Below are 15,430 nucleotides of genomic sequence, written 5' to 3'. Positions count from 1 at the left end.
AAAGGTGAGTACAATGGTCTCCATTTTATAAATGGTAAGGATCCAAGATGCAAAGCAATTCAGTTACCCAGCTTTTAACAGGCAGGCTCAGATTCAAACTCAAGATAATCTCCAAAGTTAACAGTTTTCCACTGCACCAAAGGGCCTCTGTGTTACATGCGCCAGTTTGCTTAGTAAGTTTCTCAAGCACAGTCAGTGCCAGAAACGACCATGTGCTCTTCCACTAAAGGAGAATCCAGTCCCATGAACTGCTAATGACTTAGTGTCAATTCATACATTCATTCCTGTTTTATCGATCAGCCTTTTATGAGTTTCACCAATGAGTTCATTTATAAGGCTTGATCACTCTGAGTAGTTGGATAAAATCCAGATTCTGAACTAAGAGGGGAGCCAGCCCAAGATGCCAAGACCTCTTAGAGTTGTGTCCATGTTAATGACAACAGAAAAGGTCTTTGGCAGGGCCGGGCGCGGTGGCTCACGCCTGTAATCCCAGCACTTTGGGAGGCCGAGGCGGGCGGATCACAAGGTCAGGAGATCGAGACCATCCTGGCTAACACGGTGAAACCCCGTCTCTACTAAAAAATACAAAAAAAAATTAACCCGGCGTGGCGGCAGGCACCTGTAGTTCCAGCTACTCGGGAGGCTGAGGCAGGAGAATGGTGTGAACCCGGGAGGCGGAGCTTGCAGTGAGCTGAGATCACACCACTGCACTCCAGCCTGGGAGACTCCATCTCAAAAAAAAAAAAAGGTCTTTGGCATCAACCCCGCACCCCAACATTTATAGACAAATAAAGCAAAGCATAGGATGGGACGGTGATTAAGCTGGGCTTTGAAGCCAGGGAAAGCAGTTTTTCCCAATATGTGGTATGCACAGCATGTAGGCACTCCAGATGGGTTCAGGAAGTAACATGGAGCAGTTTTTGAGGTTTCATAGTTATTTGTTATTTGAATGTTTATTTAACACATACATTGGCCAGGCGCAGTGGCTCATACCTGTAATCCCAGCACTTTGGGAAGCCAAGGCAAGTGGATCACTTGAGATCAGGAGTTCAAGACCCAGCTGGCCAACATGGTGAAACCCTGTCTCTAGTAAAAATATAAAAATTAGCCGGGTGTGGTGGTGGGTGCCCATAATCCCAGCTACTCCAGAGGCTGAGGCAGGAGAATCACTTGAACCTGGGAGGCGGAGGAGGTTCCAGTGAGCTGAGATCACACCACTGCACTCCAGCCTGGGCTACAGAGAGAGACTCCATCTAAAAAAACTAACTAACAAAAAAAATAAAATAAAATGACAAAATAACATAAAGTAAATAAAATAACATAAAAAAATAACAAAATAAAAATAACAAAAAACGATGTATATATGTACGAGAAACACATATGTATATGTATAGTGTGTGGGGGTGGGTAACAGCAAACTCAATATTCCAAGAATACTACACGTTAGAATGAAACTATTTTTTTAAGTAGACTGATTCAAAAGGAATTATTAGTAAATAACAGTAGCTATGGCACACAGAAATGGTAAAATCATGAAGGTGAACTGCAAATGACTAGGTCTAGGAAACACTGGAAAATGGGATGGTTGTGAAGCATCTGGAGTCTGGAAGAGCCAGGTTCAAATTCTTTTTTTTTTTTTTTGAGACGGAGTCTCGCTCTGTCGCCCAGGCTGGAGTGCAGTGGCTGGATCTCAGCTCACGGCAAGCTCCGCCTCCTGGGTTTACACCATTCTCCTGCCTCAGCCTCCCGAGTAGCTGGGACTACAGGCGCCCGCCACCTCGCCCGGCTAGCTTTTTTTATATTTTTTAGTAGAGACGGGGTTTCACCATGTTAGCCAGGATGGTCTACGAACTCCTGACCTCGTGATCCGCCCGTCTCGGCCTCCTAAAGTGCTGGCATTACAGGCTTGAGCCACTGCGCCCGGCCGCCAGGTTCAAATTCTAATTCCACTAGCTGTGCTGCAGAAACTCTCTGAGGCTCCATTATCTCATTGGGAAATGGGGACAGTGGTCTCAATCACCTGAGAGGCTGGCTCTGAGAACCGTCACACATACACACACAGCGAACACTCACAAAATGATCCCATTTTCTTTGTCTCCCTGCTTACCCTTCCTTTCCTAACCCCATGATGCTTCCCTTTCCTGCCTCAGACATGGTCACATTCAGCAAAAACACCTTAGGGGTTGGGTGTGGTGGTTCATGCCTGTAATCCCAGCACTTTGGGAGGCCAAGACAGGAGGATTGCTTGAGTCCAGGAGTTTGAGACTAACCCTGGCAACATAGTGAGACCCCATCTACAAAAAATAAAAACATTAGCTGAGCATCGTGGTGCACACCTGTAGTCCCTGCTACTCCAGAGGCTGAGGTGAGAGAATCACTTGAACCTGGGAGGTGAAGGCCGCAATGAGCTGAGACCACACCACTGCACTCCAGCTTGGGTGACAAAATGATACCGTGTCTCAAAAAATAATAATAATTAATTAATCAAATAAAATTAAAAATTAGCCAGGTGTGGTGGTGTGCACCTATAGTCCAAGCTACTCAGGAGGCGGAGGTGGAGGATTGCTTGAGCCTGGGAGGTCAAGGTTGCAGTGAGCATTGATCATGCCACTGCACTCCAGCCTGGTGACCGAGTGAGACCATGTCTCAAAAACAAACAAACGTCAACAAAAAAACCTTAGGATTGGGCTCTCGCTGGTTTCTCGTCTATGGCTGGATTCTCCCAGGAGAGCCCTGGGCCATTGGAGGTCGGGGACATACACACTATTCCCATGAGTCCCAGTAGAAAGGTTCTGGAGTCCAATGTGAAACTGAATCTTTACTCCACCCTTTATTTACTAGCTGTGTGACCTCGCACAAGTTACTTATCATCTCTGAGCTTCAGGTTTCTCTTCTATAAAATGGGGTTAATAATAATAATATCTGTATCACAGATTTGTAGTGAGTACTAAATATCTAACTAACAAATAGTAAATGCCTAAAGAACTTTAGCAACTGTTTTATTTGGGCACTTATGCTGGATTTAGAGTAGTTAGTGATAAATTGAACTGCTTCTGCCTAAATTCTGAGAAACAGAGGCTCCGTTAGCTGTGATACCCTTATAGGTAGGTCAGAGGATGCAGCTAGGTAGCCCCAAAGCCAATACTAGTGAATGCTTCAATAATGAGTTCCAGGCCAGGCACAGTGCCTCACATCTGTAATCCCAGCACTTTGGGAGGCTGAGGTGAGAAGTTCACTTGAGCCCAGGAGTTCAAGACCAGCCCTGACAACATAGTGAGAACCTGTCTCTACAAAAAAAATAAAAATAAAGAATTAGCCGAGACTGGGCGCAGAGGCTCATGCCTGTAATCCCAGCACTTTAGGAGGCCAAGACAGGTGGATCACTTGAGGCCAGGAGTTCAAGACCAGCCTGGGCAACATGATGAAATCCCGTCTCTACCAAAAATACAAAAAAATTAGCCGGGCGTGGTGACACAGGCCTGTAATCCCAGCTACTCGGGAGGTTGAGGCAGGAGAATCACTTGAACCTGAGAGGCGGAGGTTACAGTGAGCAGTGATTGCGCTGCTGCACTCCAGCCTGGGTGATGAAGTAAGACTGTCTCAAAAAATAAAAACAAAAAATAAAAAATTAGCCATGCATGGTGGTACATGCCTGTGGTCCCAGCTACTTAGGGGGATGAGACCTAAGGATCACTTGTATCCAGGAGGCTGAAGATGCACTGAGCCATGTTTGTACCACTGGACTCCAGCCTGGGTAAGAGAACAAGACCCTATCTCTAAAATAATAATAGTTGTAATAATAATAATGAGTTTCTCATTTGTTGAACTCTTTATATTTTTGTTAAATGACATCATTTGATCCTTACATCACTGTTCTTTGGGAGAAAGGTTAACAATTGTCCACTTTGTTTTATAGACTTGGAAAGAATGGATCCAGAGAAGATAAGGTTATATGCAAATAACAGCAAAGCCAGGTCCAGAACGTAGTAACAATCCCATCCGTAGTCTGAAATGTTATCTGCTTACCCTCATTTCATTTTCACAACAGCGCTATAAGGTAGGGATTATTGGCCCCATTTTACCATATGGGGTAATTGAGGTATTAAGAAAATTAAGTGCCGGTGCGGTGGGTCACGCCTGTAATCCCAGCACTTTAGGAGGTCAAGGCAGGTGGATTACCTGACGTCAGGAGGTCGAGACCAGCCTGACCAATATGGTGAAACACCATTTCTACTAAAATTATGAAAATTAGCCAGGCGTGGTGGTATGCACCTGTAGTCCCAGCTACTCGGGAGTCTGAGGCAGGAGAATCGCTTGAACCTGGGAAGCGGAGGTTGCAGTGGGGTGAGATCGCACCACTACACTCCAGCGTGGGCAACAGAGTGAGATAAAAAAAGAAAGAAAGAAAGAAAAAGAAAATTAAGTAACTGGCTTCAATCACCCAACAGCACATAGCGGAGTTGGAAGCCTGCCTCTTTCCACACACTATGGCAACACAGATTCCTGGTCTATGTTCTTGGGACACTATAGAGGAAGACTGACACCCAAAGTGAATAAAGTTCCAAGAAGCAGAAAGCAGACACTTTTGATCATGTAGCATGACTGAGGCCGATCAGGGAACAGCACCCGCAGTCAGCCCGACAGCCTCAAGGATTTAGGCTGGGGCCCCTTGAAGGGAAGAGAGGTAGGTAGAGAGAGGCATGTTGTACCCTACTTTGCAAGAATGGACAAATAAGTCCTGGAAAATTAAAAAAATTAGCCAGGTGTGGAAGCACACGCCTGTAATCCTAGCTACTCAGGAGGCTGAGGTGGGAAGATCACATGAGTACAGAAGTTCGAGGCTGCAGCAATGATCGCACCACTGCACTCCTGCCTGGCTGACAGAGTGAGACCTCATCTCAAAAAGAAAACAAAACAAAAAAAAACAACAAATAAATTCTGAGAAAAGGACTGGGCACGGTGGCTCCCCCCTGTAATCCCAGCACTTTGGGAGGTAGAGGTAGATGGATCACTTGAGGCCAGGAGTTTCAGAAAAGCCTGGCCAACAGGTGAAACTGTGTCTTTACTAAAAATACAAAAATTAGCCAAGCATGGTGGTACATGCCTGTAATACCAGCTACTCAGGAGTCTGAGGCAGGAGAACTGCTTGAACTCAGCAGGCAGAGGTTGCATTGAGCCAAGATGAAGCCATTGCACTCCAGCCTGGGTGACAGAGACTCTGTCGAAAGAGAAAAGAAAAGAAATTAATTCTGAGAAAAAGAGAGGAATTCACTGTGGTCACCTCTAGTAATCCCTAACAGCCAGATTTAGAAGCATACCCACTTCTGGGCAATTTACAACACCCGGTGGATATCTCACACTATACACAAAATCAACTCAAAATGGATCAAGGATCTAACTATAAGAGTTAAAAATACCAAACTCTATGAAAACACAGGCTGGGTGTGGTGGCTCACACCTGTAATCCTAGCACTTTGGGAGGCCAAGGCAGGTGGATCACGAGGTAGGAGATTGAGACCATCCTGGTCAATATGGTGAAACCCTGTCTCTACTAAAAATACAAAAATTAGCCGGGCGTGGTGATGGGCGTCTGTAGACCCAGCTACTCAGGAGGCTGAGGCAAGAGAATTGCTTGAATCCAGGAGGCAGAGGCTGCAGTGAGCCAAGATTATGCCACTACACTCCAGCCTGGGTGACAGAGCGAGATTCCGTCTCAAAAAAAAAAAAAAAGAAAGAAAGAAAACACAGGCCGGGCGCGGTAGCTCACGCCTATAATCCCAGCATTTTGGGAGGCCGAGACAGGTGGATCACAAGGTCAGGAGATTGAGACCATCCTGGCTAACACGGTGAAACCCCGTCTCTACTAAAAATACAAAAAATCAGCCGGGCGCGGTAGCGGCCTATAGTCCCAGCTACTCGCGAGGCTGAGGCAGGAGAATGGCGTGAACCCAGGCGGCGGAGCTTACAATGAGCCGAGATCGGGCCACTGCACTCCAGCCTGGGTGACAGAACAAGACTCCGAGAAAGACAAGAAAGAAAGAAAGAAAGAAAGAAAAGGAAGGAAGGAAGGAAGGAGGAAGGAAGGACGGACGGACGGACAGACAGGGAGGGAGGGAGGGAGGGAGGGAGGGAGAGAGAAAGAAGGAAAGAAAGAAAGGAAGAAAGAAAGAAAGAAAGAAAGGAAGAAGGAAGGAAGGAAGGAAGGAAGGAAGGAAGGAAACACAGGTGTAAATCTTTGTGACCTGAGCTTAGGCAATAGTTCCTTAAACATGACATCAAAACACAAGTGGCAAAAGAGAAAAATAGGAAATTGGACTTCAATGTTAAAAACTGTTGTGGGCCGGGCGTGGTGGCTCAAGCCCGTAATCCCAGCACTTTAGGAGGCCGAGACGGGCGGATCACGAGGTCAGGAGATCGAGACCATTCTGGCTAACACGGTGAAACCCCGTCTCTACTAAAAAATACAAAAAAACTAGCCAGGTGAGGTGGCAGTCGCCTGTAGCCCCAGCTACTCGGGAGGCTGAGGCAGGAGAATGGCTGGAACCCGGGAGGCAGAGCTTGCAATGAGCTGAGATCTGACCACTGTGCTCCAGCCTGGGCGACAGAGCAAGACTCCGTCTCAAAAAAGTAAATAAATAAAATAAAATAAAAAAATAAAAATAAATAAATAAATAAACCTGTTGTGCACTAAAGGACACCAAAAGAAACTGAAAGACAACCCAGCAATGGAAGAAAAATTTTTGCAAATCATATATAGGAGACTTATATCTAGAATATAAAGAACTCTTACATCTCAGTAATAGAAAGATAACCTAATTTTAAAGTGGGCAAAGGATCTGAATAGACCTTTCTCCAAAGATATACCAAAAGCCAATAAGCACATGAAAAGATGCTCAACATCATTGGTCAGCAGGGAAACACAAATCAAAATCACAAAAAACCCTTTACATCCACTAGGATGGCTATGATTAAAAAAAAAAAAAAAAAAAAAAAGATGGGCTGAGGTGGGCAGATCATTTGAAGTCAGGAGTTCAAAACCAGCCTGGCCAACATGGTGAAACCCCATCTCTACTGAAAATACAAAAAATTAGCCAGGCATGGTGGTGGACGCCTGTAATCCCATCTACTCAGGAGGCTGAGACGGGAGAATTGCTTGAACCCGGGAGGCGGAGAGGTTGCAGTGAGCTGAGATCGTGCCATTGCATTCCAGCCTGGGCGACAGAGTAAGACTCCGTCTCAAAAAAAAAAAAAAATACAAAATACGAAAAGATGGGCAACGACACACATTGTTGAGGCTACAAAGAAAGTGGAACACTCATTACTGCTAACAGCAATGTAAAACAGGCTGGTCCCACTGCAGTGGTGTTTACACCTAATCGATCAAAATCAGTTCCTTCTCCACTCCCACTGCTTCGCTTGGCTAGTCTTAAAAATACATATATGAGAAATTAAAAATTAAAAAATTAAAATTAAATTTAAAAAATTTTAAAGGAGGCCGGGCCTAGTGGCTCACGCCTGTAATCCCAGCACTTTGGGAGGCCGAGGTGGGGTGGATCACCTGAGGTCAGGATTTCGAGACCAGCCTGGACAACATGGTGAAACCCTGTCTCTACTAAAAATACAAAAATTAGCTGGGCATGGTGGCGGGCGCCTGTAATTCCAGCTACTCAGGAGGCTGAGGCAGGAGAATCGCTTGAACCCAGGAGGCGGAGGTTGCCGTGAGCTGAGATAGCGCCATTGCACTCCAGCCTGGGCAACAAGAGAGAAACTCCATCTCAAAAAAAAAAAATTTTTTTTTTTTAAGAATGTGAAATAGTGTAGCCACTTTGGAAAACAATTTGGCAACTCCTCAAAATGTTAAACATAGTTACCTTTACAATTGACCAGCAATACCTAAGAAAAATGAAAGAATACGTTGACATTAAAAACTTGTACAAGGGCCAGGTGCGGTGGCTCAAGCCTATAATCCCAACACTTTGGGAGGCCCAGGAGGGAGGATCACTTGAGCCCAGGAGTTCGAGACCAGTCTCGGCAACACAGCATGACCCAGTCTCTACAAAACAAATTTAAAAATTAGCTGGATGTGGTGATGTGGGCCTGTAGTCCCAACTCTTCTGGAGGCTGAGGTGGGAGGATCATTTGAGCCCAGGAGGTTGAAGTTGCAGTGAATTGTGATTGCGCCGCTGCACTCCAGCCTGGGTCAGAGTGAGACCCTGTCTCAAAAAAAAAATCCAGAAGAACATTTGGGTCTCACTCTGTGGCCCAGGCTGGAGTGTAGTGGCGCAATCATAGCTCACTGCAGATTCAAACTCCTGGCCTCAAGTGATCCTCCTGCCTTGGCCTTGAAATGAGCGTGGATTACAGATGAGCCACCACACCCAGCCAGACCATTATTCATAATAGCCAAAACGTGAAAACAACCCAAATGTCCATCAACTGACAATAGAATGCTGGTTGACCCATACAATGGAGTATTATTGAGCAATAAAAAGAAGTCCTGATACATGCTACAAGAATGAACCTTGAAAACATTATGCCAAGTGAAAAAAGCCAATCACAAAAGGCTACATATTACAAGATTCCATTTAAATGAAATGTTCAGAATAGGTAAATCGAACTTTTATCACAGGCAAAGCTATGACAGGAAATGGATGAGTGGTTGCCTAGTGCTTTGGGGGGTGGAGGTGGGGGTGAGAGGTGTGAGTACTGCTAATCGGTACAGAGTTACTTTTGGGGACAAAGAAACTGTTCTGAAATGGACGCTGGTGATGGTTGCACTATTCTGAACACACTAAAACCGTTAAATTATATATTTGAAATGGGTGACTTGTAAGGCATGGAAATTATATCTTAATAAAGCTGTTTTACATATTTTACATATTTAAAAGTGCAGGTGGAGGGATGAGCCCTCAAAAGAGAAGCAGGAGTTTTGGGGGGTTCTAAATACTGTGTGGTGGGTACTGAGGCATATAAATTTGTCAGATGTATGATGTAATCTTCAAGCAAGTTGATTTTAAAGAGACGCCGCCAGCATCAGGTGGAGAAGGCAGGAAGAAGTTACACAAGGGGTAGGCCAAGCACGGTGGCTCATGTCTATAATAATCCCAGCACTGTGGGAGGCTGAGCTGGGTGGGTCACTTGAGGTCAGGAGGTCGAGACCAGCCAGGACAACAAGCCCATCTCTACTAAAAACACAAAAATTAGCCAGACGAGCTCGCTTGAACCCAGGAGGAGAAGGTTGCAGTGAACCAAGATCATGCCAATGCACTCCAGCCTGGGTGACAGAGTGAGACTTTGTCTCAAAAAAGAAAACAAAAGAAGTAACATGGGGGGCAGTGGCAGGTGTCAAGGGCAGGCAGGGTCTCTCCTATCTCCAGGATAAACTCACAGGGGACTGAGATGTCATGTGGGTCCCTAATAGCCCTCCACTTGGTTCTTGCAGCCACCCTGGTATATGTATCATTTCATCTCAGGCCTCTTCTTCCTGACCCACCCAGCCATCCCAGCCTGGCTGCCAACCCCACCTCCTCCAGCCCCTATCACCCCATAATTGGGACCAGGAGGCATGGGAGAGTCGCCATCTCTCGGTGCCACCTGTTGCATCTTTACAGATAACCATGGCTGGATGGGGCAGATCCTGCGGTGGAGCAGCTGCTGTTCAGAGCAGTGATCAAGGCCTCCCCATCTCCAACCCTCAAGGAATCGGTTTTCTCCCATAGTCACATCAGGTGCTGTGCAGCAAGGAGCAACCAGAAAGACACTAACATTTATTAAGCACTGCAGACTCTCACAGCACTCCCATGGAATAGATATTATTATCCCCATTCTGAAGACCAGGCAACTGAAGCTCAGTGTTTAAGGAACTCACCAAAGTCACCAACTGATAAAAGTGATGGAAGCTGGGATTCAAATCCAAGCTAACCTTCCTTCCAAGCTTACTCCATAACACGGAGGTTGTGGGAAGAGGATAAAAAGAGAGGAGAGCCAAATTCCATTTCCACCCAGCTCCTTAGGCAGAGCTCGTCAGCACAGCTCTCCCCTTCCCAGAATAGGAAGACACCCATCAGAGACAAGTCCCAGACACCAGCAGGGGTAACTCCCTGCCCCAAGGCAGCTGCAGACAGCTTATGGCTGTAGTTACTGCTCCCAAAGAGTGTTAGAATTCCCACTCCCAGGTTCCAAGCCACTCACACAAGGTGATTGAAGTGGAAACCAGAGCCCCCCCACAATGCCCTCCTAGAGGAAATAAGGCTATGTAACTTTGTCCAAATGAGTAATGTGAAAACCTGGGGACTCCCAGGTCCTGAAAAGGGAAGAATGTGGGGCCCTTTACGTTCATACTCCACTTCGTACAGTTCTCCCTTGTCTTATGATAGGCTTATTAAAAAATTCCTCTCCCAGCACTTCTCCTTCAAAGAGCTCTAGGCCTGGGGCTGTCAGAGGCTTAGGACTCTGCCTATTAGTCCCAGGGTCTGGATGCCCAGCAGGACACCTGGCATTCAGTGACTACTGGATTGGATAAATGAGATAGAGTGGGCAGAGTGCCACCCATTCTTCCCCTGAAGTTTAAAGAGGTCGAGAAGTGAGGCTGTCCAACTGCAGACCCTGATTTCTGCACCTAATCTGGCCCACCTGGCCACCTAACCTTCTCCGGCTTCCACCTACCCCTTTGCCATCCCTCCCCAGAGCCCACCCAGCCCATTTTCAGGCATACCTGGGCACATGCTGGAATAGAAGCCCTCGTTCTTCAGCATGATCAGCAGAGAGCCCCAGCCCAGGAGCACAGCAGAGAAGAAGAGGTTCTCCAGCACAGCCGTACAGGCCATCCACCAGCGCCTCCGGTACGCCTGTTGCAGCGTGGGGGCCATGCTGGCCGCGAGCCTGCACAGAAACAGAGCGCTGGGTGAAGGGCCCCCCAGTGGCCCCAGGGAGGGGTCCTGCATCACGGTGGCACCCGAGACCTCTCGGGCCGGCCCTCGAGGAACCCCTCATGGAGGCCCCATAGAGCCCTAGGTTTCCCAGCCGGTGCCACGGAGCTGGCTCCGCGCACACTAGCAGTGCCAGGGGTGCACGCGGCACGAGACTCCCGCTGGGCCACTATCGGAAACAAGGAAGGTCCTGTCTGCGCGCTGCAGCTTCCTGGCAGGCTGCCGCGTTCTCCCACCCAGGCCAGGGCGCGCAGGGCCGGGCTGCTGGGGAGCGAGACCGCATTTGTCCAAGCCCCCAGAGGACAGCAAGAGGCAGAGCGCGCTCTGAAGCACCGCTGGCCCATGTCCAGATTCCCGCGCCAGGAAAGACCCCTAGAAGTTGCAGGAAGAAGGGCAAGTTCAAGGCTACCCTACGACCCTATCTTCCAGTTGCCCCTCCAAGACCTCTCCTTCCCTCTGGGGCCGGGCGACAACAAGCTTTCCCCCTTTCCGTATCAGGCGACCCACGACCCTAGAGTCTCTCCGGCCAAGCCAACAGCTGCCACGTGGAGGGAGACCCAGGACCGGCTCTCCCCAGTCCCCTCCTCCCCTGCGCGCCCCTCACTCACTCCGCAGGGCGCGGGGCACCAGGCTTTGCACCTCGGAACCCACCTCCCCCCTCCAGCCCTGGGAGGGGGCTCGGACTTCGGCAGGAAGTCTGGCGGCTGCTGACTTTACAAGGGCAGCGGTGGCGGATGGGCTGGCGGGCGGGTGTGTTTACCAGAGGGAGGGAAGGAGCCCCAGCTCCCCCCGCCACGGCCGCTGCAGCCTCGGCGGGAGGATAGCGAACGCGGGCGGCGCGGGGGCGGGGAGCTACAACCCGGGTGAGACCCAGGAAAGCGGAGAGGAGAAGGGCAAGAAAGACCCAGAGCGAGGGGAGGAAGCACCAGTCACTTCTTCCAGGGGGTCTCGGTATTCTCATCTGTGAAATGGGGCTTTGGGTTCAAGCGCTCCCGGAGGTCTGCTGGAACTCTGGCAAACGCGCAGCTCTAAGCAGAGGAAGTGCAGCGAGCGGGGGCCTGGGAGGAAAAGAAGAGTCGGAGGGGTCAGAGAAAAGAAAAGGGAAGGACCTGCTTGGCGAGACTGGACACTGCCGCGGGACCACGGGCGCAAGAAACGGGCTCTCCTTGGGGAGCCTGGCAGTGTCGGCGGGAGCCGGCCTGGGTGTCTTTCAGCGGACGCACAGACGGAGACCCTACGCGCGCCCCCTCCCTGCCCACGCTGCTCACCTCCGGTCACCGGCAAATGAGCAGCCAGCAGCAGCGGACGCCTCGGGGAGCGCAACGCCTTCGCGGCGCGTCCGGAGTCCCGCTGGCCCAGCCCTGAGCCGCGCCCGCGCTGGGGTCTTCTCTGCGTGCGGGACCCGGCTGCCACGGAGCTTCAGCCTGACAGCCCGGTGGCCTCGCCTCCGCTGTCCCCTCGGAAGAAGCGGGGGAACTGGGAACCCGCTGGGGGCCAGAGGTCTGCGAAGCCGGGCTTGGAAGAAGTGGATCTGCGGAGTTGATAGTTGTATTTACACGCGTCCAGAGCTGCGCCCCGAGGTGGGGGCGGGGGCTCCCTTCCCTTCCCCTCCCCTTAGGTCGAGTTTCACGCGCACGTGACTCGCCCGCTGGTCCCGGACACTCTCCCTCTGGCATAGCCCCAGCACCTACACTTCCACCCTGGACCCCCATCTTCTCCCCCAAGCCCCCAGACTGACGTCAGGCAGCGCCCTCTGTATCGTTGTTCAAAACAAAGTGCGATTCGGCTGAAGCCGACTGACCTCGATTCAGGGCCGGCCTGGGTGCGGTTTTGAACTGTGCAGCTGGGAGCAGTGTTTTCCGACAGGCAGAATGGCACGGGTTTCTTTGGAGTTAGATCGAGGTCTGAGTCTTGACTTTTCAACTGACTACCCTGGGTACCTAGGGCAAGTTACCTCTCTGAGCCTCTGCTTCCTCCTCCCTAAATTCGGTTAAAATGGAACCTATCTAACTGCCCAAAGGAATCAGGATTGTGATGCAGGTAAAATGTTGAGCATAGCATTTGGCATAGTAAGCATAATGTTAATTGTTGCTGCTGTCATTATTTCAGAAGACCTGGTGATCAGACGCTTCCAGATGAATAATTGACTGACTCCAGGTAAATCTCTCAGCCTCCCTGAGCCTCAGTTTCCTCATCTGTAAAATAGACTACTATGGTGTGGAGTAATGAGACGTAATCTCATTACATGTGTGTTTAATTGTGTGTTAAGAGTGCTGCTAATGCATGCTGGGCTTAATACCTAGGTGATGGGTTGATAGATGCAATAAACCACCATGGCACACATTTACCTATGTAACAAGCCTGCACATTCTGCACATGTATCCCAGAACTTAAAATTAAAATTTAAATTAAAAAAAAAGTGATAGTGGTGGCCAGGTGCGGTGGCTCATGCCTATAATTCCAGCACTTTGGGAGGCCAAGGCAGGAGGATCGCTTGAGCTCAGGAGTTCCAGAACAACCTGAACAACATGGTGAAATCCCATCTCTACAAAAAAGAAAAAAAAAAAAAAGAACAGCCAGGCATGGTGGCACACACCTGCAGTCTCAGCTACCCAGCAGGCTGAGGTGGGAGGATCACTAGACCTGGAGAGAGAGGGGCTGCAGTGAGCCAAGATCATGCCACTGCACTCCAGCCTAGGTGACAGAGTGAGACTCTGTCTCAAAAACAAAACAAGAGTGACTACAGAAAGCTCCAAGAAGGCCCCTGATAAAAGGGAACCCCTGAACAGATGAGCCACCAAACCAAGAGAGGAACTCATGGCTACCATAGACAGGGCACTTTCCAAAATAAAAATATTGTTATTAATTCCTCAAGACATCATGGTCTCACTTGAACCTCATAGCTTTTCACAGAGGGAGAAAACTGTAGGCTTGCAGCTGGAGCAAGGTTAGAGGTAGGATGCAGAGTCAGGTCGGCCCAGCATTTAAGTACGGCCCCTCCCAGAAGGAGAACGGCAAGAGCAAAGGCTTAGCGGTGGGAAAGGCACAAGGAGTTCTCACTGGCCAAAGCACATGTCAGGCTCTGACGGTTTAACTTCTTAAAATGCAGTACTGCCTCCCAAAACTTCCAGATCAAGATCAAACTCCTCAGCTCTGCACAGGGGGCCCTAGAGTCAACTTTCTAAGTAGGAGGGTCATGGATCCCTTTGAGTATACAAGACAGTGGGCGCGGTGGTGGTGGCTCATGCCTGTAATCCCAGCATTTTGGGAGGCTGAGGCAGGAGGATCACTTGAGCCCAGGAGTTCAAGACCCACCTGGTCAACATAGTGAGACCCCTATTTCTACAAAAAATTTAGCTGAGCATGGTGGCATGTGCCTGTAGTCTCAGCTACTGGGGAGGCTGAGGTAGGATGATCCCTGAGCTCGGCAGGTCGAGGCTGCAGTGAGCCAAAATCTCGCCACTGCACTTGAGCCTGGGTGACAGAGACCCTGTCTCAAAACAAACAAACAAAAAAAGAATAAAGATGTTATTGATCTACTGTCAGCAAAAATGCTTGTGTGAACATGGACACACACACTCATTGACATTCACATTTCAAGATTTTCGTGGGCCCTTTCCATGAGACTCTAGTGGTCCATGGACCCCCATGGCTGGAACACTTGCTCTTCCTCATCCCAACCCATGTTTCCATGGGGCTGGACTGCCTGCTGCATGAGGACACAGGCCTCATTTGGTGTGTTCATTCACTGCTGTGTATCCCAGCACCCAGAACAGCACCCGCACCTAAGGGGCACTCAGCATATGTGCAATGAAGAGTCAGCCAGCTGGTTTCACACCTCCCAGTCTTTATACCTGCTATCCCTTCTTGTGGGAATGACAGATTTCCTTCATTTCTTTTTTTTTTTTTTTTTTTTTTTGACAGATTCCAGCTCTGTTGCCCAGTTTGGAGTACAGTGGCACAATCTCAGCTCACTGCAACGTCTGCCTCCAAGGTTCAAGCAATTCTCATGCCTCAGCCTCCCAAGTAGCTGGGATTACAGGCATGCACCACCCCCGGGCTGATTTTTTTTTTCTTTTCTTTTTTTTCTGAGACGGAGTCTTGCTCTGTCGCCCAGGCTGGAGTGCAGTGGCCGGATCTCAGCTCACTGCAAGCTCCACCTCCCGGGTTTACGCCATTCTCCTGCCTCAGCCTCCTGTGTAGCTGGGACTGCATGCACCCGCCACCTCACCCGGCTAGTTTTTTGTATTTTTTAGTAGAGACGGGGGTTTCACCGGGTTAGCCAGGATGGTCTTGATCTCCTGACCTGGTGATCCGCCCGTCTTGGTCTCCCAAATTGCTGGGATTACAGGTGTGAGCCACCGCGCCCAGCCAGTTTTGTTTGTTTTTAATGAAGGCGAGAGTTATCGTCAGGTTTTTGTGTTTAATTAATGGAGGATATATTGGAAAGGACAGAAACCTTAAAGCAGTAGGAGACCACCATAATAGTTCACATTTTGCAG

General features: G+C 49.1%; 1 protein-coding gene across 11 annotated transcripts in view; it reads right to left on the bottom strand.

Moving 5' to 3' along the window:
• Nucleotides 1–12,449, bottom strand: part of SLC43A1 (solute carrier family 43 member 1) — a 32,074-nt gene extending 19,625 nt beyond the window's left edge. For 4 of the 11 annotated variants that reach the window (XM_033204712.1, XM_033204718.1, XM_033204720.1 and 1 more), the window contains exons 1-3: nucleotides 12,197–12,325; nucleotides 11,855–11,986; nucleotides 10,715–10,881 (exon numbers count right to left, since the gene is read on the bottom strand). In XM_033204712.1, the coding sequence (XP_033060603.1) occupies nucleotides 10,715–10,881; nucleotides 11,855–11,889 (202 nt within the window). In that variant the 5' untranslated portion in view covers nucleotides 11,890–11,986; nucleotides 12,197–12,325. Of the gene's footprint in view, nucleotides 1–10,714; nucleotides 10,882–11,536; nucleotides 11,686–11,854; nucleotides 11,987–12,196 lie in introns of those variants that run through there. The other 7 variants (XM_033204714.1, XM_033204721.1, XM_033204717.1 and 4 more) reach the window with 7 other exon arrangements.
• Nucleotides 12,450–15,430: the final 2,981 nt, after the last annotated feature.

The sequence above is a fragment of the Trachypithecus francoisi genome, unplaced genomic scaffold (genome assembly GCF_009764315.1).
Source record: "Trachypithecus francoisi isolate TF-2019V2 unplaced genomic scaffold, Tfra_2.0 Lachesis_group8, whole genome shotgun sequence".
NCBI lineage: Eukaryota > Metazoa > Chordata > Mammalia > Primates > Cercopithecidae > Trachypithecus > Trachypithecus francoisi.
The sequence above is the reverse complement of the archived record's forward strand: the minus strand, read 5'-3'. Positions and strand labels throughout refer to the sequence as shown.